This window comes from Linepithema humile, chromosome 5 (assembly GCF_040581485.1).
Source record: "Linepithema humile isolate Giens D197 chromosome 5, Lhum_UNIL_v1.0, whole genome shotgun sequence".
Lineage (NCBI taxonomy): Eukaryota > Metazoa > Arthropoda > Insecta > Hymenoptera > Formicidae > Linepithema > Linepithema humile.
The window spans coordinates 13,248,437-13,276,038 of record NC_090132.1 but is presented as its reverse complement, the minus strand read 5'-3'; the positions used below and the strand labels follow the sequence as shown (position 1 = coordinate 13,276,038).

The 27,602-nt window shown below is 29.2% G+C and overlaps 6 protein-coding genes across 8 annotated transcripts; 1 reads left to right on the top strand and 5 right to left on the bottom strand.

The window, feature by feature from the left end:
- Positions 1-2,116: 2,116 nt before the first annotated feature.
- On the bottom strand, positions 2,117-5,130 carry LOC136999918 (A disintegrin and metalloproteinase with thrombospondin motifs adt-2-like). The gene is made up of 4 exons (XM_067354957.1): positions 4,602-5,130; positions 3,685-4,359; positions 3,103-3,476; positions 2,117-3,044 (listed from the first exon to the last, which is right to left on the bottom strand). Exons 1-4 carry the CDS (start codon positions 5,063-5,065, stop codon positions 2,449-2,451), a joined length of 2,109 nt encoding a protein of 702 aa, XP_067211058.1. The 5' UTR covers positions 5,066-5,130; the 3' UTR covers positions 2,117-2,448.
- A 3,664-nt stretch (positions 5,131-8,794) lies between these two features.
- LOC136999919 (zinc metalloproteinase/disintegrin-like) lies at positions 8,795-13,714 on the bottom strand. Of its 2 annotated transcripts, XM_067354958.1 has the most exons (4): positions 10,520-13,714; positions 10,220-10,432; positions 9,363-10,096; positions 8,795-9,124 (listed from the first exon to the last, which is right to left on the bottom strand). In XM_067354958.1, exons 1-4 carry the CDS (start codon positions 10,634-10,636, stop codon positions 8,929-8,931), a joined length of 1,260 nt encoding a protein of 419 aa, XP_067211059.1. In that variant the 5' UTR covers positions 10,637-13,714; the 3' UTR covers positions 8,795-8,928. The 2 variants fall into 2 exon arrangements, with proteins under 2 accessions (XP_067211059.1, XP_067211060.1); XM_067354959.1 differs by lacking the exon at positions 8,795-9,124 and having other exon boundaries at positions 9,258-10,096; positions 10,520-13,713.
- Positions 13,715-13,783: 69 nt separating this feature from the next.
- Positions 13,784-15,271, bottom strand: LOC137000172 (SCAN domain-containing protein 3-like). The gene has a single exon (XM_067356125.1). It carries the CDS (start codon positions 15,089-15,091, stop codon positions 13,784-13,786), a length of 1,308 nt encoding a protein of 435 aa, XP_067212226.1. The 5' UTR covers positions 15,092-15,271.
- Positions 15,272-15,422: 151 nt separating this feature from the next.
- Positions 15,423-18,266, bottom strand: LOC137000220 (uncharacterized). The gene is made up of 3 exons (XM_067356248.1): positions 18,009-18,266; positions 17,754-17,896; positions 15,423-17,669 (listed from the first exon to the last, which is right to left on the bottom strand). The coding sequence occupies exons 1-3, from the start codon at positions 18,264-18,266 to the stop codon at positions 17,456-17,458; spliced, it is 615 nt and encodes a 204-aa protein (XP_067212349.1). The 3' UTR covers positions 15,423-17,455.
- A 1,473-nt stretch (positions 18,267-19,739) lies between these two features.
- On the bottom strand, positions 19,740-23,434 carry LOC137000218 (ABC transporter H family member 2-like). Of its 2 annotated transcripts, XM_067356244.1 has the most exons (4): positions 23,074-23,434; positions 22,491-22,847; positions 21,958-22,149; positions 19,740-21,757 (listed from the first exon to the last, which is right to left on the bottom strand). In XM_067356244.1, the coding sequence occupies exons 1-4, from the start codon at positions 23,206-23,208 to the stop codon at positions 21,743-21,745; spliced, it is 699 nt and encodes a 232-aa protein (XP_067212345.1). In that variant the 5' UTR covers positions 23,209-23,434; the 3' UTR covers positions 19,740-21,742. The 2 variants fall into 2 exon arrangements, with proteins under 2 accessions (XP_067212345.1, XP_067212344.1); XM_067356243.1 differs by having other exon boundaries at positions 19,740-22,149; positions 23,074-23,419.
- Positions 23,435-23,468: 34 nt separating this feature from the next.
- Positions 23,469-27,305, top strand: LOC137000217 (BEN domain-containing protein 6-like). The gene is made up of 10 exons (XM_067356242.1): positions 23,469-23,961; positions 24,362-24,504; positions 24,592-24,684; positions 24,777-24,924; positions 25,131-25,204; positions 25,332-25,400; positions 25,704-25,769; positions 25,892-25,954; positions 26,051-26,273; positions 26,560-27,305. Exons 1-10 carry the CDS (start codon positions 23,718-23,720, stop codon positions 26,676-26,678), a joined length of 1,242 nt encoding a protein of 413 aa, XP_067212343.1. The 5' UTR covers positions 23,469-23,717; the 3' UTR covers positions 26,679-27,305.
- Positions 27,306-27,602: the final 297 nt, after the last annotated feature.

Genomic DNA, 27,602 nt, shown 5'->3' with positions numbered 1-27,602 from the left:
GTTTAAACTTAAAAGTAAGTTATTTTGTATCATTATATAATTACATATATCCAACTTAAACTTTATTTCATAAAATATTTCATCAAAACAATTATATATATATAATCTTTTAGGATATATAACACTTTCAAAAATTAAATTCTTAAATATATCTACATTCTCGTCTATAGATGTTATTTTCAAATAATTATCTGATAAAGTATTTGTAACTTGGTTTAAAAATATATGATTATAATTTATAAAACTTCCTGACAAATAATAATAAACGTTATCCATTTAAATGACTATTATATTATTTGTTTTAGTTTTAATATGTTTTACTTTGGGATTGTTAGTATTTTATTTCAAATTTAGATCTCTAAACACAAACGACGAGTTTATTAAACAAATAGATAAAATCATAAATTCAGACAACATACATACATCGAGTGATATCGAGTTATAATTTTCCATTGTATATTGAGAATTCTTTTAAATATATGTTAATGATATTAAAATAAAACAACATAATCTTTAATATTAAATTATTAAATTTAATAATCAACTTTTTTGATAGTAAACTTGACATATTATTGTAATGTGCGAAAAACTAAAAATGCAAGAAATAGTTGAATTTTACAATATACCTTACTTAAGAAAATATATAGAAAAATACATTATATCTACAATAATAGACTGGAAATATATATCTAAATATATAAAACTACAAGAACAATTTATCAAAGGATTTCAAGATCAGTTAGATTGGGATCTTATATCTATATATCAAAATCTTACAGAAAATATGATTAGAAAATTTAATAATAAAGTAAATTGGACATATATAGTAAAACATCAGACATTATCAGAAAATTTTATCAGAGAATTTGAAAATATATTTAATCATAAAGTATATTGAACGTTTATATCTAAACGCCAAAAATTATCGGAAGATTTTATCAGAGAATTTAACGACAGAGTCGATTGGGAACTAACATCTAAATACCAAAATTTATCAGAAAATTTTATCAGAGAATTTAATGATACTGTAGATTGGAAATGTATATCAGAATACCAAGAATTATCGGAGGATTTCATCAGAGAGTTCGAGAACAGAGTCGATTGGAACCTCGTATCTATGCATCAAAAACTATCGGAGAATCTCATTAGAGAATTTAACGACAGAGTCGATTGGGAACGTACATCTAGACATCAAAAACTATCGGAGAATTTCATTAGAGAATTTTGTGACAAAGTTGACTGGAAATCAATATCTAGATATCAAAAACTATCAGAAGATTTTGTTGTAAATTTTAAGAACAAGATTAATCTTGATTATATATCTGTATACCAAAAACTATCTGAGGATTTCATCAGAGAATTCGAGGACGAAGTTGATTGGGAATTAATATCAGAATACCAAAAACTATCTGAGGATTTCATCCGAGAGTTCGAGGACAGAGTGGATTGGGATTATACAGGGTGTCTGGCAATAATCGCCCCACCGGTCATATACAGGTAGAGGAGGTCAAATCGAGTAGAAAAGTCCTTTACCATTTTTTAATTTTCATAATAAGTACTGAGTAATTAACGAAAAAAGATCGGCGAATCCGCGCGAGTAAAGCGCGCGCGGTGAGAAGGACATCCCACTGCTATGCGATAACTAGGCGCGCGATGAAGCGTTGGGAGGAGCGCTCTACAAATGACAATGGCAACATACGAGCGGCGCGTAACGCTAGATCCTTGTGTCCTAGTGATCGCGTAGCAGTGGGACGTTTTTCTCACCGCGCGCGCTTTACTCGCGCGGATTCGCCGATCTTTTTTCGTTAATTACTCAGTACTTATTATGAAAATTAAAAAATGGTAAAGGACTTTTCTACTCGATTTGACCTCCTCTACCTGTATATGACCGGTGGGGCGATTATTGCCAGACACCCTGTATATATTTTAATAGTTCGTTATAAAATTCATGAAGTTTGAACATTAAGTAATCGATGTTTTTATGAAAGAACAACCAACTTATAATTCGATAACGCTACTTCTAATGCGCTTGGTTGCATTAGCCGTAGCTGTAACGGCGCACTTGATGAGGAATAAAACACAGGTACTAATGACGAATATAGATACAGATGCTAAATTAATTCGGAACACTTATTTAAAATTATATTCTTTTTTCATAAATATGTCAATTTATAACTATTAATTTGTTTTCCTTCTGCAATCATAACAATGTAATTGATAGAATTTATTTTTTATGTTGATAATGTTACGTATTTTTTATAAATTTGATTTTTGTAACAAAAAATAGATTTCTTACGTAAAATAAAAAGTAACATCGCTTGTTCAACGGGCTCTAGAATTGATGCTTAACAAATTGTAAATGATTTCAAATTGATTTATGCGTATTTGCAATTTTATTTTTTCTTAAATCCTACTCTACACATATCAAGAAGCTCTCGACAATTATTCTTAGATTGAGTAGTTTTCCGGTAGACAGTAATGCTGGAGGCAGTAATAATTCTGGCCATCTTCGTAGTGACACCGTGTCCCATCTGGAAAGTATGGGTCGATATCTAAGTCGAGCATTTCCAGGCGTGCCACATATTCATATTGCTTTTTTGCAGCAGATACAATTCGTCGGCAATATGCGGTACAGGCTATCCACGGTTTCGTCTTATCATGAATGACCTTCCATCCCGGCCCATTTTCTGGATCATAGTTGAAATATTTTCCGCCTCCCTTTTTCACCTTTAAATTGTATTCGGTGCATTTTATGGTAGCATATTCGGTAATTCTTTTGCGTTTTCCAGTGCAAAGTCTTGAGTCATTGCAAAGAACCACGTCGTAATATGGCCCATTACAACTAGCCGTTTTGTAAGTACCATGTGTGCAAAAACGTCGTTTGATTACCACGCCTTTGGATTGCGTCAAGCAACTGCTTTTACAGGAGTCTTCTTTCCATTCACTCCAATTATTGTCTTCACAATACGGAAAAATGTATGGTGGTTCGATAACGGCCACGCATTCTCCGCCGCGACATTCTTTCTCGAGTGCACAACGTGTTCCTAAAAAAATTTAGTTCAAAACTTTAGATTGAACTCCTTAATTACAAAAAAGACATACCATCCAACGCAGGTCCGGCAAAGAAATACTCATTTTTGCGAGGCGTTTCGCATTGTAAGACTTGACATATATCATGCAACGTGACTACGTTTGCATCTTTGTCGCGTAAAAATAATTCACATTGCTCTTTGGCGGTCCATTCTCTTCCTGGCAAATCGTGATAACGCGAATGGCCCAGTGCATATGGATTTTCGGTCTCTTCTCGTCTTGTATGATCGAGAAGACACGGTTTTCTTTTCCTGAGATTTTTTGTAATGTTACGACTACACTCGGACCATGTTACTTGTCCCTGCAAATATTGAAAATCTGTCATTATGTATCTGCTTTTCGCACACGTCGAATTGATGAAGTCATTATCGTGTTTCATTCCTAATCTTTTGAACAATTAAATTATTACTTTCGAAAATATGCCTTATCTGCAATATTTTTAAATACTTTGTAGTTACTAAGAAGTTTTACACCTTAAAAAACTATATCTCTTTAAAACTCTGAGTAGTTTTATCTTACAATTGAACAAATATGAAAATTCTTCTAATAAATATTATATACTTAATTTGTATAAAAAAGTATACATAAACTTACAGATGGCCGATTTCATGAGCAGCAGCACGAGACGTCGCAAAATCCGAGACTGCGTTAGGACCGGTAGAACTGATTTCTACTAAAGCGCACGATAAAATCTCGGTACACGAGTAATTGACGAAAGAACTTCCTACAACACTATAATGCTTTCGTTCCTTTTCTGACTCATATAGATTTATTCCGGTCAGGTAAAGACCAATGTCCCACTGAAGCGAATCAATCCCGTCTTTAGGATACAAAAAATTCAAGTAATCGCAGAATGAATTGATCATCTTTGTATGGTTACCGTTGAAAGTAGACAAATTTGATAGCTGTTTATCCATTATTACCAACTTTACCAATGAAATATCAACAAGAACACCAAAACTTGAATGATGCAACAAAGCTTGAATTTGGTTCACGTATGCTAGTATCATATCGCGTAACTTATCCTCATCATTGTCCAGAATAGGCATGTACATATGATATGCTGCTTCGTCGAAAAAAACGGCAAGTTCTATGATCAATTTCTTTTGCGTATTATCAATGTTTTCCTTTTTAAAGTTCATCCTTTTTGCTTGATCCCTAAGACATGTTTTTCTTTCCCATAGTGTTTCCATTTCATTACGATTATACTCGGGCCATGTTATATTCCTTTCCAAATTGCTAGAACTTTGCTCTGGTATTAATCCTAAACTGTAAAACAGATAAATCATTAATTTTAAGTATATGCCTTACTTTGCATTGTTTAATTAAAATATTCTTAAATATCTTTTAGTTTATTAATAGTTTATATAACAAACAATTAAAGAATAAAATTTTTTTAAAATGATTGTTTACTTGTTGATTTTATTATACAATTCTACAATTAAATAAATTCCATTATATAATGTTATTTATTTTCAATTTATACGTAAAACTAGTTCTTAAAAACTTACAGCTCTCCGATCATCTTAATAGCAGTAAGAGGGTATTCGACTTGAGATTTGTCACGGAATTCTGCTATCGCGCATGAGAGAAGCGGCTTACATACGCTATCGAAGTAAGTATATCCCGTAATCTGAAAATTCTTCTCATCTCTGTCATGCGTTTTAAATTTTACCATAACATTTTCATAAAGTTTTATTCCGGTTAAGTAAAGGGCAATATCCCAGTGATGCGGATTATTATCGTTCGGAAAATTTAGAGAATCCGCGTATGTGCAGAACGAAAAGAGCAATTCGCCAGCATTGCCGTCAGAAATTGGCAAATTTGACGGCTGTTCTCTCAGCATAATTAAACGTATTAACGTAATATTTATAAAAACATCCAAACTCGGACGATTAAAGGCAGCCTGGATGCGATTCACGTACGCTAATATAATATTGTGTAACTTATCCTCATCATTGTCCAAAATAGACATGGACTTATTATATGCTGCTTCGTCGATAAAAACGGCAAGTTCTATGGTTAAATTAAAACTATAATATTGGCTCAAATTATTCAAATAAACTATTAACAACAAGCTACAGAGCCCAAGCTGGATTTTCGTGCTTAATTTATTGATATATTATAACAAATGTTTAGGTCAATCTAGACGTTTCGACCATCTGGTTGTGGTCATCTTCAGTAGTTAGTTATTATAAAATTCGGAACATATTAATAAACAATCGTTACTTATAAAACTAATTCGGATATTACAATCTTCTTATATTCGTTACATTTAAAAATTGTTTAAAAGGACAACACATCTTGAAAGTCATGCCTCTTCTAATAACACCAATCTTAAGATCATCAGGAAGTAAATCATGTTTTACAAGTAACGATTGTTTATTAATATGTTCCGAATTTTATAATAACTAACTACTGAAGATGACCACAACCAGATGGTCGAAACGTCTAGATTGACCTAAACATTTGTTATAATATATCAATAAATTAAGCACGAAAATCCAGCTTGGGCTCTGTAGCTTGTTGTTAATAATTTATTTGAATAATTTGAGCCAATATTATAGTTTTAATTTATTTTATAAACGCAAGCTTCAAAATGCGTGAATCCTTTTTTAATTTTGTCCAATTTCATTTTGGCAAATTTGTAACTTTGCAACTGAAGAATTTTATGAATAATGTTAATTTAAGCATTAAATTACGCATTCGAATCAGGTTTCTTAAAAATTGTCTACAAAGAGATCTAACTCCTTCACATTTGAAATTTGTTTTTAAAAATTGCCTACAACTATACCACCATAGATCAGTAGCAATCTTTGATAATATCAGGAAAGAGCTTATTCGAAAAATAATAAGATTAGAATTAGATGATGCCTACGCGACTTTACAATGCGTCAGAAAAGAATGCCATAAAATATATGAGGTTGTAACTAGAAGATTACCACTCAATTTATACAATACGTTTTTTAATGGGCAAGAGAGACGCTCCCAAAAATTGTGGTTTAAGAACTTAGTTAAGATAAACAAAAAAATTGAATGGTTAGTTTCTAAACAGAACATTGATAGAAGAGCAAGTATCAAACCAATTGCTTTCAATACTAACAATGTGAAAACACATAATAATTTTGGATCTGATATTAATTCGAATATAATAATAATGCCTGACAATTTCAACTCTCAGTCGACCTTAGACGACAAACATAAAAAATGGTTCGTTAATTTATCAGATGTTGTAATTCCCAAAGAGGTCGAGCTTTTGTTACAATTGGGAGAACGTTTTAACATGCCTATCACGGAAAAAATGTCGATGTCAATTGAAGTCATAAAAAACATTGAAAGAAACATTGAAAGAAAGAGTGAAGATTACAAATGTTCTGTTAGAAATAATACTATATCAATTATAAATGGGTTCTGTAAGGGAAACTCCCGCAATAGTGTTGATGACAGAAAGTTACTCAATTGGTTGTACAAAACAAAAAAATTTATAAATGAAAACCCTGATCTATTATTCACCAGGGCTGATAAAAGCAATAGTACAGTAGTCATGAAAAAATCAGAATATATGGAAAAAATGGTCGACATACTTTCTGACACCAACACCTACCAAATTGTTAAAAAAGACCCAACTAAAATATTAACTGATAAACTGAGGTCTCTACTTGCCAGATGGAGAGAGAGAGGTTACATAGATGACATAAAATACAGGTGTCTTTTGGAAACGAACGGAAACACAAATAGAGCCTACGGTTTGCCAAAAATCCATAAAGAAGGATATCCTCTCAGAGTAATAGTATCTTCGATTAATAGCCCGTTATATAAGATAGCTAACTTTTTACATGGAATCCTTGCAAACAATGTACCTAATTCGAAAAGAAACATAAAAAATAGTTTTGATCTAGTTGAAAAGTTGAATGGTGTTTTTTTAGAATCGGATCATTGCCTTGCTTCTTTAGATGTTGTTTCTTTTTTTACGAACATTCCTGTTGAAAAGGCAATAGAAAGCATAAAAAACAGATGAGAATGGATTAGAAGGTACAATTCCATACCAATAGAAGAATTTTTAATTGGTATCAATTTAGTTTTAAATTCAACGTATTTTAGTTTTAATAAAGTAATTTACAAGCAAATTTTTGGCACTTCAATGGGTTCTCCTCTCTCTCCAATAATAGCAGAATTTGTGTTACAAGATTTGGAAAATTCAGCAATCGAACGTCTACCTTACAAATTACCGTTTTATTTTAGGTATGTTGACGACATACTATTTACAGCTCCAGAAAATCATTTAGACGAAGTTTTGGAGACATTCAACTCAATGCATAGCAGATTACAATTCACATTGGAAAAGGGAATAAATAATCATATCAATTTCCTAAACGTTAAACTAATATCGGAAAACAATTTTATTAAATTTGATTTGTTCCACAAACCTACTTTTTCGGGCAGATATTTAAGTTTTTATTCGCATCATCCCATGGCACACAAAAAAGGTGTTATCATTGGCTTATTTGACAGAGTTGTAAAGTTAACACACCCACAATATTGGCACAAGAACATCGAGGAAATGATTTCCCTACTTTTAATTAACGGCTATCCATTGGAATTAATTTTTAATAGTATTAACGAAAGACTTAAAAAATTTAGCAATAATTGTTGTAATAAAAACAAAAATAGCAATGATAGAACGGGTTATTTTACGATACCATATATAAAAGAAACTTTTGATAAATTCACACGGAACATGAAAAAATACAATCATCATTTAGCCTTTTCGTGTAACAATAAACTTAATAGGTTTATAAAAACAGGGAAAGACATCATTGAATCCATGAGCCAATGTGATGTAGTATATAAGGTAACGTGTCATGATTGCGAGGCTAGTTATGTGGGACAAACAAAGAGAAAATTGAAAACTAGAATTAAAGAACACAAGTCGGATATAAATAAAAGAACGGGATCCCCTTCTGTCATTTCTTGTCATAGATTAGAAAAAAACCATGAAATGGATTGGGAGAATGTAGAAATATTAGACAAGGAAATGTCTTATAGCAAAAGGCTTATTTCCGAGATGTTGCACATAAAACGGCAAAAAACGAGTCTCAATAAGCAGAACGATACTGAGTTACTGCCAAACTTGTATTTGCCAGTTCTCAATTTGTTTACTGCTTAAAGATCACTCACTCTCCCACCACGAATCTCCTTCACATACAAGTTCTCTAATATATCCTCTATTATATTCAACTAGTTTGCCATGTCCACTCAAACGACACGGACCTCCAATATCATTTTTAGCAAACTGACTCGTTACACCGAATTTAGTTTTGGTTCTTAGTTTTTTTAAAATAAGAAAGTTTACACGAAAACACAACATGACGGTACTGCTATGCATTGAGGTAAGAATATTTTTAGTAATTTTAATAAATAACAAGTAATATAAAGATAAAAGTAGACATTGGTTCATGCTGGTTTTAGAATAATTGCAATCAACCACAATTCAAGTCTTAAAAAGGACATCGTGTATGTTTAATGTAAAACATGATTTCCTTCCTGATGATCTTAAGATTGGTGTTATTAGAAGAGGCATGACTTTCAAGATGTGTTGTCCTTCTAAACAATTTTTAAATGTAACGAATATAAGAAGATTGTAATATCCGAATTAGTTTTATAAGTAACGATTGTTTATTAATATGTTCCAAATTTTATAATAACTAACTACCTGAAACTAACTAACTGAAGATGACCACAACCAGATGGTCGAAACGTCTAGATTGACCTAAACATTTGTTATAATATATCAATAAATTAAGCACGAAAATCCAGCTTGGACTCTGTAGCTTGTTGTTAATAATTTATTTCTATGGTTAAGTTCTGTCCCGCATTGTCATTATTGATGTTTTCCGGTTTGGAAATCATTGTTTTTGCTTGATCTCTAAGACACGTTTTTGTTTCCCAGAGTTTTTCAATTTTGTTACTATTCTTAGACCATGTTACGTACTTTTGCGAATCGCTAGAACTTTGCTCTTGTGTTAATCCTAAACTGTTGATCAGATAAATTATTAATTTTAAATATATGTTTCACTTTGCATTATTTGATTGAAATATTCGTATTTATCTTATGATTTAGTAATAGTTAACATGGTAAACAATTAAAGAATAAATTTTTTTAATAATGACTGTTTACTTGTTGATTTTATTGTGCAATTGTACAATTAAATAAATTTTATTATAAAATGTAATTTATTCTCTATACGTAAAACTAATATACAAAAACTTACAGATTTCCGATCTTATAAATAGCTTCAAGAGATGATGTGATTTCAGATGAATCACGGAATTCTACTATTGCGCAAGATAAAAGCGGATTGCATGCGCCATCTTGGTAGGTTCTTCCCTTAATATCATAATTCTTTTCGGTTCTGTAATACGGTTGCAATACGTGAATATATTCATAAAGATTTATTCCGGTTAAGTAAAGGCCAATGTCCCAGTGACGCGGATCATTATCGTCCGAAGGATTAAGAAAATTCACGTATGTGCAAAAAGAATTGAGCAATTCTTTAGCGTCGCCATCAGAAATTGGCAAATTTAACTGCTGTTCTTTCAGATATTTTAAACTTATTAACGTAATATTGAAAAAGGTATCCAAACTCGGACGACTGAAAGCATTTTGGATACGATTTACATAGTCTAATATTATATTGTGTAACTTATCCTTATCATTGTTCAAAATTGACATGGACGTATTATATGCTGCTTCGTCATAGAGAACGGCAAGTTCCACAGTTAAATTTTGTTGCGCATTGCGCACGTGACGTCGCTTTAGTTTAAACATGTCCCAGTGGTAAAGACTTGAATCAGCAAAATATTCCATTGATTTTTTAATAACATAAGGTTTGCCAAGTGAAAGATTAGATTGTCCTCTAAAATCGTAGATTAAACACATAGGCATGAAATCGTTCCGCAAAGGCTGTATCTCTAACGTGTTGTTCTCCACAAAAACAAATCCTTCCTGCTTTTAAAAAGATATATTTATTCTTTATGTGTCATTGTATATAAAACGAAAAATAATAAAGCTTACAAGTAATTACATAAAAATTTAAAAACTGTTTGTTTTTCATGTGATATTACTGACCAATCCATGTTCATGACAAAAGTTAATAACCGCAGAGCTGATATGATCTTCATGATAATAAAAGCAATGACTTGATACGTTTAATTTAAACAATTTCTCTGTCACGCCTTTCGCATTATATTTCCATTCTTTGAACGCAGGCGATACAATTCGATCACTTCTACGCAGATTCAGTTGAATCAATCGTCCGAAAACTTTCAGTGTTATTGGAATCTGTAATTTGAATGACAATTAAAAAAGAAATTTGATAATTCTCGAATAACGAGCAACAAATAGAATTATACTGTAAAACGCACGTACCTTTATTGCGCCTGTCGGATTCGATGCCGGCAGTAATATTGTTTCAATATCATGCGTAATTTGCGCGTACGTTTCATTTAGTAAAATTATTATCATATATTTCAATAAAAAAAACATTTTATTTTCTTAAGTTCTCGTTCAATTTCAAACTATTAAACTATTAATCAAATAATTTATATACTCGCACTAGCACTGTCGCGTTCGTTATACCTGATATGATCACAAATGAAACCCGAACTGGCGTATGAGGAATATCTTTCGTGTAGTGTGACACCTATTGTATATTCTCTCTTTGCTACATGTATATGTATAAATATTTATGTTTTTAAATCCAAACGTTTAAATGTAGTATTTACGATGACGGTATAAAATGTAGGTTTATAAAATGTAATTTATCACTAATATGTATAATATGTAACATTGATCGGAAACGTAAAAGTTTAATTTTTAATAATTTGATTTCAAAATGTTGATAATTATTGTTGGTATATAAAATTGTCGTTTATGCGTATTCGTAATATCTTGTAAGTTACGTTAAAATTCAGGATCAATAGAAATCAAAGAAAAGAAACAATTAAATAAATATATACATATTGCAACAGACATTGTTAAGAATTAATATTTTTATACAATTATTCTGTCGAATAAAATTTGTTGGTAAAAAATATTAAAAGTTAAAAATATATATTGAGTAGTAATATTCAGTTAATAAATATATCGAAATCAATTATTTGTAACATCATTCTAACGTAATGTAAATTTAACAATGTGACACGCTCATAAGTGCAATAAGGGATTCTTTATTGGCAATAAATAATTTGAGAAATATCCAATCATGTGATACGTTGTACAATACAATTATAAATATATATACAAGTATAACTATAGAGAAAGCAACACTTTGTTTAAGTAATATACATATATATTTAAGTAGTATATTCTAAATTTCACGAGATTTAAAGTTTACGTAGTCGATCTTCTTATGGAAGAAGAATCTACTAATTAATTCGATAGCAACATGTAATGCATTGGCTGTAGCTGTAACGGCGCGTCCGACGAAGAAGGAAAGCAGGTACCAATGACGAAAATCGATTCAGATGCTTAATTAATTCTGAGCATTGATTTATCATTATATTTTTTTCAAATCCCTGTCAACTAACAAATATTTATTTTTTTCTTTATGCAATTACTAACTATTAAGTTATTTGGATTTTGGATGGAATTTTTCATGTCGATAATTCGACGTATTTCTTCTCGTATAAATTTACTATATGCTAACAAAAAATGGATTTATTGCTTAAAATAAAAAGTAACGACGATAATTTAATGGATCCTAGATTTTATACTGAACAAATACTAAACATTTCTAAATTGAATTACTTTTGTTTTGCAATTTTATTTTTTCTTAGATCCTTGCCCACACATGTCGAGAAGCTTTCGGTAATTATTCTTCGATTGAATTGTTTTCCGGCAGACAATAATGCTGGCGGCAATAATAATTTTGCCCATCTTTCTCGTGACACCACGTTCCATCTGGAAAGTATGGTTCGATTTTTAAGTCGAGCATTTCCTGGCGTGGTGCATAGGAAAAAAACAGACTGTAATTAGCAGATATTTCTTCTTCACGTAGGCAGTGTATGATACAGGCTCTCCACGGCAGTGCTCCCAGACTTGCCCGGATGGGCGCGCATGCGCGGCCTAATGCTCTCTCACTGAAGTATTGTATCGAGTAAAAGAAGGTGCTATATGACTCCCTTCAAAAGCTGCTTGCAAAAATAAATGTAAAAGTTTTAAAGAATGAATAGGTGTTTTCTATTTACATAACAAACATCTACATGCTAAAAATAATTATATAAAATGTGAAATTACTTTTAGCATAAATAATTAGCGTAAATATATATTATGTAAATAAAAGTATTTATTAATTTTTCAAAAATTTTTATATAAGTCGTAAATATGCTTTTACAGACAATTATATAGTACTTCTTTATATATATATATGTATATATATGTATACATATAATAAATTAAGGAGAGAAGGTGATTAAAAGTTATAAAATAATAGTTAAAAAACACATTTTTAAATCATTTAAAATAAAAGTTTATTTGGCAGAATTTGTAAAAAATACCAACATTTGTTGCAAGGGTAAGGAAAACTACCAAAAACCTCACCAGTATTCATAAAACAAAACTTACATTTTATCATAAAAATAAACATTAAAAATAAACATTTAATTAAATAAAATCTGTTTAATTATAATACTAATGAACACATAAAATAACATATATATTATAATTATATTGAATATATATATTACTATATTATTGTTTAATAAATATCACAAATAAAATCTTATTGAATTAATATCACAAATAAAAAATTTATTTATTAATATTACAAATTAAAAAAAAATAACTAATATAAACTCTGAAAATAAATAAAACATTAATATTCCCAAATTAATAGGTCTTTATCCTAATTAATAAAAAAAGAAAAGTAATTATTAAATGTGCGTGTGTAAAAAAATAAAAAATAAAAATAAAATTTAAAAAAATATCAAGCACTATCAGATTTGTGTTTTGAATATAAATTTTGTGCATTATGCAACTCTAAATGTCTATCATCAACTTTAAAATTAATACAATTAATATTATCGGCCTGAAAACTCGAACAAATTGTACAAATTGCGGAAGTTATGCTATCGGATAAAGAATTTCTTTTTTTATTTTTGACATCTGTAACAATGGAAAATATTCTTTCTGCTTCCGCATTTGAATGAGGAAAAGTAAGCACTGACTCAACTAATAATTCTAAATTTGGAAACATTTTTTCCTCATTAAAATCTTTATAATGAAATATTTTTTGCCACATTTCGTCTACTTCTAATAAAGCTAATTCTATTTTCTCTGTATCATTAATAACTGTTGGCAAAATTCTCCATTCAAATCCTAATTTTGTTATGTCAATATTTTCAAAATGTGAAGCAATAATTGACAAGTCTTTAATTTCATTTCTGCCTTCATCATAAAGTGCAATTTTGGCATCTAAAAAAGTTAATTGTTTAAAAAATGAATTTTTATAAGGCAAACGTTTTAACATTTCTTTAAGTGCTGTTATATAAAAATTTAAACATGTTAATTTAATATCTTGCACGAATACTAATGGTTGATTTACCAAAAAACTTTCACAATCTGGTCCCACATATATATCTAACAGATGTTTAATATTCCTCTCATCGTCTACATTTAAAGTAACAATATCTTTCAAAGCCTCCGGAACCATAAAATTTTGAGCTTTTGATGAATAATTTGTTGACTACTGTTATATAATTTATGAATTAAAATTTTACATTGGAAAAGAATATTAAAATTATTAAAAAAATGTAACGAATATTTTAAAAATAGTAAATAAGCTTTTATAGATTCATCATTTAATTGAGCTAAGATGGCTTCTGCAGACTGGGATTTATCTTCTACAACAGCAACAAGAAAATAATTTTTCAAAACTTCCCAGTTCTCAAGGAGTCTAATTACGCAATTATGTAATACAAGCCATCTTGTATTTGATAATTTAAGAAGTTTCTTTTTCTCAACATTAAAAAATTTCTGAAATTCGCCTAAAATTGCACATCTTTTTGCACTGCCTGAAATATAAGTACTAACATTTCTAATTAAATTTTCACATCTTTTAGGCAATTTTTCACACGCTTTACTTGCTACAATAGCGGATGAATGGCAAATACAATTTAATAGCACTACACCGGGTACTTCAGTTTTTAAATGAGAAAAAAAAGAATTATTACATCCCGTCATTACCGATGCATTATCGCTTGCCATCCCAACAATATTTTTAATAGGAATATTTTTTTTATTTAAAAATATTTTAAAAGTTTTAAAAATGTTACTAGCGGTACAATTTGTAGCATCTAATGCTAATAATTCTAATAATTGTGTTTTAATTTTTTTATCTGTTGGTGAAATAAATTTAACAAGTAAGCACATAAACTTTGTATCAGTTATATCTGTGCTTTCGTCTATTAAAATCGAAAATTTCCGTATTTGCAAAATTTCTACTAACTTTTCTACTTCGCGTTTTGCAATAACATTTTCTACAATTTTAGTACATTTAGTATATTTCAGTGAAAGATTTTGTGTAACTTCAGGCTCTATACAAATATCTTTTAACAATGGAATTAAATGATCCGCGGTGCAAAAAGCAATATTATGCTCAGCAAAAAAAGCAGCTAACTTTATTTCCGCGCGTTTTACTTTATTTTTGTGTAATACACGCTCGTTATAATTATGATTGAGGCTTTGATTTTGAGGCTTTATGTTAGTTAAATGTGTTTCCGTTTGTGAATGTTGCGTTAAATTCGTTTTACAACATCTGATAGTCTTGTTACACACGACACAAAGAGCTTTATTTTTCTCGGGATGAGGAGCCAACCATCCTTTAAAACAATCTTCATCTAACCACGATAAATTAAAATTTCTAATTGTTCGTTTTTTAACAGCTCCTTTTTTTTTATTATTGATATCATGCATACTACTATCCATACTACTACTATCCATTTTATTATCTATACTAATATTGCACTACTATTGCACTACTATTTTGGTGTTATATAATTTTTACTTACTCATATCCGTCTCGTCCTGTCCTGTGTAGTAGCTCGTTGTCCGGATCTTCAATCTGACAGCTCTGGTTCTACCTGTGTGGATCCCGCCAAAAGTACACCAGTGCGCATCCATCGTACGTCACTGTTTTTACGCTCGTTAGGCCGCGCATGCGCGCCCATCCGGGCAAGTCTGGGAGCACTGCTCCACGGTTCCTCGACGACATGGGAGGCCTGCTTTCCTGGCTCATTTAACGGTTCGTACTTGAAATATTCTTTGCCCTGTCTTTTTATTTTTAGGCTAAGTTCAGTACATTTTAGAGCAGTATATTCGGCAATCGTAAAGCGTTCTTCAGTGCAAAGGCTGGAGTCATTACACAGAACCACGTCGTAATATGGCCCATCACAACTAGCCGTTTTGTAAATACCATGTTTGCAAAAACGTCGTTTGATTACCACGCCTTTGGATTTCGTCAAGCAATTGCTTTTACAAGAGTCTTCTTTCCATTCACTCCAATTATCGTCTTCACAATACGAAAAAATGTATGGTGGTGTGATAACGGCCATGCATTCTCCGCCGCGACATTCCTTTCCGAGTGCACAATTAGTTCCTGAAAAAAATTTAGTTCAAAATTTTAATTAAAGTTTCTAATTACAAAAAAGACATACCATCCAACGCAGGTCCCGCGAAGAAATTCCTATTTCTGTCAGGCGTTTCGCATTGTAAGACTTGACATACATCATGCAACGTGACTACGTTTGCATCTTTGTCGCGTAAAAATAATTCACATTGTGCTTTGGCAGTCCATTCCCTTCCAGGTAAATCGTGATAACGTGAATGGCCCAGTACATATGGATCATCGGTCTCTTCTCGTCTCGTGTGATCAAAAAGACACGGTTTTTCTTTCCACAGATTTTTCGTAATGTTACGACTACATGCGGACCATCACTGCAAATCCAAGTGTGTAAAAAATACACACTTAAAGTGTGTAAAATCATGTAGTCACTTATTACGCATTTGTACGCGTGTTATTTTTTTACACGTTTTATCTGTGTAATTTTACACAGTTAAATGCGTATTTTTCACACGCTTACACATTAAATTATATATTTAAAATGTGTAATTTTTTGATATTAGAAATAGGTCACTTATTGTCGTTATAATTTATAAAAACATAATAATTTTTTATAAATTATAACGACAATAAGTGTATTCCTAATATCAAAAAATTACACATTTTAAATATATAACTTAATGTGTTAATTGATTAATTATTTATTATTAATTTTGTAAATTTTTTAATAACAGTTATTAATTTTTATAAATTATTTATTTAATATCTTTGGATTATATATATATATAATGTCCTTTATATGTTATATGTATGTGAAATTACAATATATAAAGAACATCTGAAAACAAATTCTTTCACATAATATAGAAAAAAAGAAAACAAAAAAAAACAATACTGTTTGTTATGATCTTATCGTACACACAAGAATGACTTAGATTTTTTATTGTAGTCTTTGGTAAAAAAATTAATGGTAAATGAAGAATAAGTAATAATATATATAATATGGTAACTCATAAGTTAAGAGGTATTCTGTGAGTTATCTATAATGCCTAAATCTTTTAAAATATTATCGCGAGAACGAATAAACTTTTGAATAGTAGTAGTAGTAGTTGGCAGCGGAGACTTCAAAAGCTCATAACTTATAAAATTTAAAACATTTACATAAGCTGCCGGAAATTTCCTGTTCCACACATAGTAAGAAGCAAACAATCCAGCGATGATTTTTTCTATTGTAGGTTGAGGAATTTGTGTTTTTATTTCAGCATCTGCTATCAAGTAGGCAATTATAATATCTTGACCATCTGTGTACATAACTACACGAGGTGCATCGCCTTCATTTGTAGTTAAATTATTTATATCTCCCAATACCTGAGAACAAATTTGTTTAAAGTTAAATATTTTATTAAATAATTATTTTTCATAAAAAAAGCATAACAGTAATCAATACTATATATAATCAATACTAACGTCTTTTACAGTAAATAAAGCAGGAAAGTTTTTGTTTCTCTTTGTGAGATCAGCACATAAATTTTGCATGATAAAGACTTTATTATTATTAGTTTGGTTTGGTTTTTTTATTAAGTAATATTTCGTCAATTTCTCAATCATTTTTTCAATTTCGTCAAACAGCGCTTTTTCTGTAATATTTTTTAACTCTAAAAATTCCGAAAGTATCTGTACACAATAATAGAAAAAAGTATATAAATAAATAATATTCAATTAAGAATTTGATAAATAAATATATGTTATACAAAACATACCAGCTCATAATTGTTTAATTGAGGATACTTATGCACAATGTCAACTATTCGTTTCGCTTCATCAATCCATGGCCTTCGATGAGATATTGTTATCTTGAGGAGATGCTTCATGTGAGAAATGTTTTTGTTTCCAACACATTTTTTCTCTAGTTCTTTTAAAGCATTTTGTATATCTGTGTTGGTAACATAATCGGTCGCTCTATAAAAAAAATTTTTTTAATTATATTATGTATTATTTTTTGTCTCAAATTTATTAATGTAAAAGATGTAATTATTTTCTAACCGATCAACATTTTTAGCAATACTAGCTTGAACAATTACAAATGGAATTTCTCCCTCCTCATCTTTCTTTCTCTTTTGAGATTGTCGTTTTTCTAGCGCCCGATGATTCCTAATCCAAACACTTAATTGACTTTTGACTAGGGTCTATATAAAAGAAAAGATGGATATATTTAAAATACAGAAACAAAATATTTTAAAAATATAACAAAAAGAAGATTGCAAAAGTCATGATGGAAAAAATAAGTATATATATTACACAGCCACCACCGATATCTGCAAGTGCAGGATAAGCTGCAACAATACTTTGAGCAAAATTTTGATAATCCGACTTTGTCGGCCACTGATTTGTCACATAAGACAAATGTGCAGCCCAGAATGCTATAAAGTTCTTCTGAGCCTTTAATAATCCAATATCGTTCAATTTTTTTTGCAAATCTGATGTAATAGATGGTAAAATTATTGGATGACGAATGGAACCAGGTCCTGTCACTTGTGGCTTTACTGAATGTATCATGTTGTCTTCAGTTTTAGATCGTTTTGAACTGCTTGGACAATCGATTAGAAGCTTATCTACTTTTTTCTTTTCATTTTCTTCTTTTATATCCTAATTAAATTTTATACCAAATTTGAATTTATAAGCAAAAAGTAAATATATATAATCTGATTTTTATGATAAGATTTTATTACAACTTACCGAGTAGCAGGCTGATTGTTGAATATCTACTAGATTAGACGAACTATTACCATCATCAATAGGCTCTGTATATAATATTTTTACGATAGACTCATTATCTTTATGAACGGAAGAAAAAGAGTCTATTAATTCTGTTGTAGTGTTTGCACGCACTGGTATCAGTAGCACTGTAATCTCACTTTTGTCAGCAACTTCGTTGTTGTCTTCCAAATCACACAACTTGTTATCTCGATCTGGATCAGGTTTTTGTAAAATTATCATTTTTTGTTGCAGCATCATATTAAGGACATTGTCAGTTTTACTGGCTTCCTTCAGTTTGCGTCGGATAATCTCAATTTCTGATGTGTTTTCTTCAGGCATAAATTTAATGCATTTGCAACGGCCTTCAATTAAACAATATACTTTTTTTCCATTGTCAATCTAATCAATTTTTTCTTAAAATTTGCGAATAATGAATTTCCTCTGTGATATTTCTGTGATATTGAAATCTGTGATATTTTGTACAACGTACGATCCACACACGATTTACGCCCAGTCGAAACAATTGATGAAACAATCGAAGTCCGATGCCGCAATCAACTCTTGCTAAACGGAATGGTTTTTTCGCGCACGCGCTTGGAAATCGTACATAATTATTAAAATTTAGCGAAAATTTTCGTATACAATACCAATTCTATATAAAGATGGAAAATTATGAGAATGGAAATACATTTCAGTGTGACATGTGTTTGTTCAAATGTATTTCGTATTATCGATTAATGCAACATTACATTCGCAATCATAAACAAGACCCATACTTCAGGATTACATGTGTTCAACCTGGTTGCGGTGCTACATTTAAGAAATGGAAATCTTTTCGCCAGCATTTATTTAGAAAACATCCTACTGCATCTCCCACTTTAAATGAGGTAACCCAGCAAATTGAAGATGAAAATCAGTTAACCCGTACGAAAAAAAACTACAGAAAACTATTTAAAAAAACTATTAAAAAACTATTGAGAAAACTATTAAAAAGTATTGAAAAACCATAGGAACACTATTAAAAAACTATAGGATCACTATTAAAAATCTGTTGGAAAACTATATGAAAACTACAGTTTTCAACTCAGCAGTATTTTCGTCTCTAATAGTGCTGAATATTATTAGCAAAACTATTAAGGATAATATTGAATAAACTTTTAGAAAATTCTAGTTTTAATACAAACAAATTGATATTGAGAATAACTGAAAAATAAATTATTGAATTATCAGTAGTTTTGCAGAAGATCCAATAATTTTTGTACATACTTCTTTTATTTAATTAACAATGAGTTTATTATAGATATTTTTAGATTTACGGATATAAGTGAATTTCATAATAAATAATTATTTCTTTGTGATAATTTATTAATTAAAAAAACAGATGCAATCGTAATTAATATAGATACAACTACATTATTATTTATGTCAAATGTGTGTGTATACATATATGTATACTTATCCATATATATTATTACAAGTATTTTATTCTTAATCCGTTTCCAAAGTATTGACCAGAGGAATAATGCATAATTTATCATCTTTGTAAGGAATATAAACGCATTTTTTACGTATAGCAGAAAGAAAATTACAAACATCATTATTTGTGTGTCGGGCAATAAATGAAAACATTTTCGAAGATATAGTTTTATATTTACAAACTTCTTCATCAATGATTTGTAACTCTTTACCAAGAACTATATACTTCTTAGTTTGCAAGTCTGACGTCTTAAGTAAAATTAAATCTGAAATAATCATCAATGACCGATTTTCTAATAATACTGTACTGTTATTTCTTTTGATGAGGCGAGAATATTTAAAACTGTGATATAAAGTATTATTATATGTAAACCTTTGAAATGACTGAACATTGTTTTCAATTGTTTCTTTTAAAAACTGTTCAATCAATAATTTTTGTCTTAAGGATAGCTGCATTTCTCTCGATTTTCCAAATATTCTTAATTCATCTCCAAATTCAATACATTTCATAATTTTAGTTTTCTTCGTTATATATCGGAATATAGCTTTTCCCTGAACACTACAGTTTGGTCTACTGAAAATTTCACATTGTTGTTTAATACATCTTAATCTGGAATATAATTTACAGATTTGCAAAGGTATACATTGAGTTCCATGAAATAAACTTGCTATAATGCCATTAAAATGTTCAAAAGGAAACGCTGACCAAGCCCAAATAGCACCGTAATTTCTTACATACTCTGGTATGTGAAGCAATAGGTGTACATTGTATTTCATATACTCCTTTCCGTACAACGACTCCACATTTAAAACGAATTCGCGAAGTGCCGTTTTTGCTTTAAATAACTCGTCTTCTTCAATTTTTGTTTTTGAAAAAATATTTATACTGTATACAAACAACAACCAATGTTTAATATATTTCTGTGGCATTAAATCTTTTAGACAAATCAGCGAATAATACAATAAAAAATATTTCCAATCATTTGCTTTAAATTTACTATCTTTCATTGATTGTGGAGTTCTCGTAATTTCACAAGGAGGTTGAATAGCAAGTAATTTTTCGTTGAATTCAGTGATTTTAGAACCTAAATACCAATCTTTATTGTTATTTTTGGAATCAAACTAAGACGTACTGAACAATTTTGTGACACCCAATAAACACGAATGCATGTATTCTGGTGGAAATGAATGAATCACATCAAAAGTAGGCAGAAGCATTGTAATAGAAGGCCCCTTAACACCTTTTACTGCTTTCCGTTTTTCAACTGCCCTTTCAACATATATGTTATGTTTTGTTATCGTACGCATTACTCCCTTACCACCTGGATATACTCGTGTGTACCCCCTTCCAATAGCAATGTGTTCTCCTTTATTAAGACAATAAGAGCATCCATATTTTCCATTAAATTGTTTAATATTTTGAATCAAAGGTCGAGCAACTGAATCAACTGGTGAGAAAAGCGTATGAACTTTAATCAATATAGGTTCTTGATGGTTGAATGTATTACATTCAATTCCATTAATATGTAACTCAAGAAGTTCGTCTATAAATGGTCTAAGAAAAAGTTCCATAGGTGGTTTCTCAGAATTGAACCATAATCCACACACAAAGTAAAATATTATCACGTCTAATTCTATAAGGTAATTCGTTAATAGATACTTGGATAGGCCATATAGAATATTTTGACGAATTAAATATTTCTACGCCATCTGTATTCCATTGAATACTAATGTCTTGATCAGAAATAATATTTTTTTCTCTCAACTGATAATATATGTTTCCATTTATAACATCGCTTTCATATGACATTTTTCTAAAATATGTAAATAACTTTGTGTTTACTAGTTCTATTAATTGTTCCTTCAATGGAAGATGATAAAAATAATTAAATTGTCTTTGCAATCGACGACGATTGTAAATTTTTTCGCAATTTTTGCATTCCACTCTGTTGCAGTTTTCAAACTTCAATATTATTAAACATTTTGGACAAAAGTAATATATATTAGCTTGTACCTTTGGAAACGTTTTAAGAAAATGATACTTCGAATTGTATTGCGTATGTGGCAAATGGCAATCTACAATTTTAAGTAAAGTTTCCAATCCTACGTCCGTCATTTTGTTTCGAATAGCTGTTCCCATAATTAATAATTGGCTTTCTTCTTTGGTCAAATTACATCCTTCATATATGGGAACCCGTATTATATCCTGCAAAAAAAATTTTATACATATACATTAAATATACATCCATGTCATGATGAACGTTATTCTTACTGAATGCATATTCTGGAAAAACAAAAAAATAGTTTGTAAAAGCAAAGCATTTATATTATTTTAAATAATTGTAGGTTATTTATTTTCTGAAATAGGAATTATATATATATACTTCTTACATTGTATGTTGCCTTGAATTTATTAATTGTGATAAATTTTTTTTATTACTATTTAGTTTTATAATTCTCTATTTCTTTAATGTTATATTCTCAATGCCAATATAACATTTATTTCAATAAAATAGTAGTTCTAAATAGTGAATTTCTTGAAATTACCTGTATTTGATTCTCATATTCTTCGTTGTCTTCATTACTTTCACTATCGCTTTTATTTTTGTGAATATCTACATTATCATTATTATAATTATCACTGTTTTCATCTTCAGAATAATTAAGATAATTTTCTTCTAAATTATTTTCATTTTCACTGGAGAAGTCAGAATCAGCTTGACTGCTGTTTGATTCTCCTAAGCTTCTTCTGCTTACAATTGTCTCATTGTCACTGTCAATTCTAATTGCATTATCTTGGAATTGATTACTATATTCTTCAATATCAATAGTAGAATCATCATTGTCTTGGATATCATGATTCCTCGTATTTTCATTGTTAGAAAGTTTATCAGAAATTGGAACCTGTAATAAATAATTGAAAAAAATAACAATAAAGCTTTATTTTATTATAAAATAATTAAATAATTAAATAGAGATTATTTATATAAATAGTCATTGAATGTATACTGCATTCAATGAAAGTTGTCACTAAGTTTATGTCAAAAACATGAGAATACAAGTTTATACAAATAAATTTTCAATACAATGTTTTTTTATTTAAATAGATAATATAAATATATAATCTAACCTCAACTTCTACTATTCTTTGTTTTTCTCTTCCTGCTGAAAAGCGAGCTCGACGAGAACAAATGGTTGTCACAGGTATTTCTTCTACAATGTCGACCAAATACTTTTTATATGGTCCTCTTGATGTATTAGTCATTTTTTATGTTATTTTATATCTCAAAACTTAACTAATATACATAATAAATTGAAAAAATATATCAAACAATATTATTATTTATTCACTGCACGTGGACACGAGATTTCACAATTACAACATTTGTCGCCATTGCCGGTAAACAACATGGACAAAAGAACAGATAGCAATGTGCGGTGTTGTCAGCAGGTTATGAGCGGCCAATGAGAATAAGTGTCCTCATTGAAAATTATATTTCTATTTAGGACATGTGACCATGCACAGCCAATACGCGGACGCTATGTCATCAAAGAGCGCTAGCAACCAATCAGCGCAGCGGCAAGAATCGCGAGCGCTACTGAGTAAGATTATACCTTGCAATTGTTTCTGGTCACTCGTGTGTTGTGTTCTTATTCTCTAAGTCAGATTTATAATATTGCGGTAAATGTGTATAATTGTCTCAACAGATCTTAGCAGATTATAGTAGTTATTATAATATTATAATAGCAACTGTTTGCAAAACAATAGTAAAAATGAATGATAACGACTGTATTCTGCTTGAATTTGTTAACGAGGATAAAAAGATAGCAATTGGTTATCAAGATTGGCTTCTGCAAAAAGTCACAGAAAAAGAAGAATTTGCCAGATTAATCGAAAACAATATTGAAGTTGAAATAAAATGGCCTAATTGCGACATTGCACCGACATCAAATATGAAAAAACGATTGAAAACGTGTCAATGGCAGGTGGTTGTGGTTAAGTTACTTGCTTTTGGAGGTAAGTAATAAGTATAATAATTTAATATTATTTATTGTAGATATCTATACTTTTGATTAATAAACTGGCATATGTACATATAGATATATAAAGAGAGTTTCGATAGATAGTTGTATTTTATTATATATGATCACCATTTTTTTTTAATTAACTTTGGTTAAAGTTATAACCATAATTTTAATTGAATTGTACGCAGGGCTTAATTTCTAAAAAAATAAGAACCGGAACGCATGAAAAAGATATTTCTTCTTCTGATATTTATTAAATAAATATTAAATTTCAGATTAAAAAAAAATTGAAACGCCATTCCGGTCAAAATTAAGCCCTGATTGTATGTGTATCTTTAAGATAATATTTGTTGAATAATTGTATTAAAATTTTTCTGATTCTAATTTTTAAGAATGGGTAAAAATGTGCGAGTATAGAGATAATTTAACAGAATATGGCGTATTACAACCAACCAAAGAAAATCGAAAAATAATACGAAGAAAAGAATGGAGTGATGATGATGAAAATAGTGAAATACGTTCAAAGAAAAAAATGGTTAATTTTATAAATAACATATAACTTTAAATACTAATATAAATACGTTTATATTGTATAATAATTTTGAATTTTTTTTGAATATAGAACAAAGTTGGTGTAACAAAAAATGAAATTAATGAATCAAAATCATTACAATTACTTAAAGAATTAAAAACATTTAAAAGAGCTCCAATTGAAGTAAATATTTATTTTTATGTTTTGAAATAGGAAAAACAATAATCTAAAGTTTTCAAAAGTAATGATACGATTTCTTCCTCTTTTGTAAATAGATTGACTATGGAACATCTTCAGATGAAGAAAATTATTCCAAAATGTCAAAAAATGATTTGAGTGTAAAGAATGACTTATTGAAGTTCGAAAATGAATCGTTAAAAAAAGAAAACGCTGCACTACGGGTTACTCTACATTCCTTAGAAAGTTTGTTATTCGTTATATATTATAACTCGTACACTGTTATATTAATCCATCAGAAACTGAATTTTTTAATTTTAGAAATTTTAGTACATTTTGTATTTTGTCATTTGTACATTAAGAGAGTATTTTCCTATGTCATTAAGTATTTAAATATCGTAAATTTGTACCATTTTTTCTTTATTTATAACTTTTTTATATTTGATTTTTAGATCTGCCAAAGATGAAAGACATGACGGAAACTGTTCTGAGCAATTTGGAGAAGATTAATGAAAATGTTCATTTGGTAACACTTATAAAATTGTATATTAAAATTTTTAATAACTTTCTGTTTAATCAATTAATAATATACGTTAATACTTAAATATATACGTTAAATATATACGTTAATAATAACGTTTATTTAATTATAGTTTTTGGGTAAAAATCTTCTGGAGACTGCACCTTCAACTTCAAAACTCAATCCTACTACTAATTATAAGGTTAGTTTCCCTTCTCACAAAGTAACATATTTTTCATAAATGTTTCAAGAATATATGACATGATTTTAGTAATATTACAGAATAGTAAAAATATTGAAATAATAATTATGTATAAATAGTACTTTTAATATTTATCTGTATCGCTTTAATTTAATGTTATTCTGAATGCAAAGTATAATAATAATATATGCTTCTCTATTAATTGAAATTGTCACATTTAATAAATACCTTAAATATATTTAAACGAAACTTTAGTTTAGAAAAATGAAATACATTTGAAAGCTAATTATGAAATTATTATAGTTTACAGATAAACGAAGTTCTGAATCGCGAGTTGATGAAGAGCCTATTCCCTATTTTACTAATGAGGTTCGTTCTTAATATCAAATTTTGTTCCAAACATCATAATATATATTTCAAGCTATAATTTTTAATGTTTCTTTACGCTACTAATTGGTATAATCTAATGTTTTCTTCTAATATATTTGTAGAATACTATAGATGAATGCAGCGACAGAAGATTCAATATGCCCAGTAAAAAGTCATCTAATGATGTGAGTTATCTAATGATTATTTATTTCAATTAAAAGTATGTTTATAAAAACTATTTGTATTATTTAATTTGTATTATTTATTTGCACGAAAAATAGATTGATCTCGGCGGAAAAGGCAAATATTTTCTCAATGCCTCTTTAATAAGAAATTGCAACAAAAGTAGCGTATCACAATATACGTGCGATTTGCTATCAGTTATGTTTACTAAAGAAGAATTAGCATCTTGTAGCTTAACGGGAAAAATCCCAAATACTATGAAAGGTACAGCTACTAAAGCTAAGCCGCGTCTCGATCCAAATCGCATCGAAGCAATTGAAGGTAAAGATACAAATATAACAGTTTATTAAATAATATAAAGACTGGAACATTTTCGTACTGTCTGAATTTCATCTTATATAATCTTTTACTTTAAAAGTTTACTGCTGTCTGGTTAATTTGTGTTTTATTTCGAATACTGCATACTTTTTCTCAGCAGAAAGATTTTTATAAATGCAATTTGACATAAAATTCAATAAAAAAATTTCTTGTAAAAACCAGTCTTCACTATTTATTATTATCAAAATAAGATTTGACATGCTTCTAACATGCCTTGATTTTGTTAAAGCACATGTATTTTCAAAATTTGAGTGTACGAAGGATAGTACAAAGCTGTTCAAACTTGCAATACGGCAAAAGTGCAATAATGCTGTACCTCGGGCATCAAAAACTCATCAGAATCATTAATGTAACGTTGAACTACATTTTTATTTTAGTTTTTTGGAATTGCCAGTATAAAAGCTGGAAGTATATCAGTTCCGGATGTGTCACCTTGACATTTTTTTTATAATAAAATATATAATATTTTAACTTTTAACTATGTGCCAATTTAATTTCTGCGGATAAATTATTTTATATAAGTTTTGCCAAATATTATAATAAAATATTATTAAAAAATAAAAGTTTATAATATTTTATATTATACAAATTTTATATATAAATGTAAATTATATAAAGTTATAGAGAATAAATAATATTTCATTAATACACATGTCTTATAATAATATTTATTAACTAACAAATATTTATAAATCATATTATGTGTGTATTACATACACATTTGACACAAATAATAATGTAGTTGTATCTATATTAATTATGAGCGATTGCATCTGTTCTTTTAGTAAATAAACTTATTACAAAAAATAATTATTTATTATGAAATTTACTTATATAGTTACCTATTATTAAATATCTATTATAAACTCATAGTTAATTAAAAGAAGTAAAAAAACTATTGAATCTTCTGCAAAACTACTGATAATTCAATAATTTATTTTTTAGTTATTCTCAATATCATTTTGTTTGTATTAAAACTAGAATTTTCTAAAAGTTTATTCATTATTATCCTTAATAGTTTTGCTAATAATATTCAGCACTATTAGAGACAAAAATACTGCTGAGTTGAAAACTGCAGTTTTCATATAGTTTTCCAATAGATTTTTAATAGTGATCCAATAGTTTTTCAATAGTGTTCCTATGGTTTTTCAATACTTTTTAATAGTTTTCTCAATAGTTTTTTAATAGTTTTTTTAAATAGTTTCCTGTAGTTTTTTTTCGTACGGGAAGTCATGCCAGTATAATACATGATGAATCATTTGAAGGTAAGAA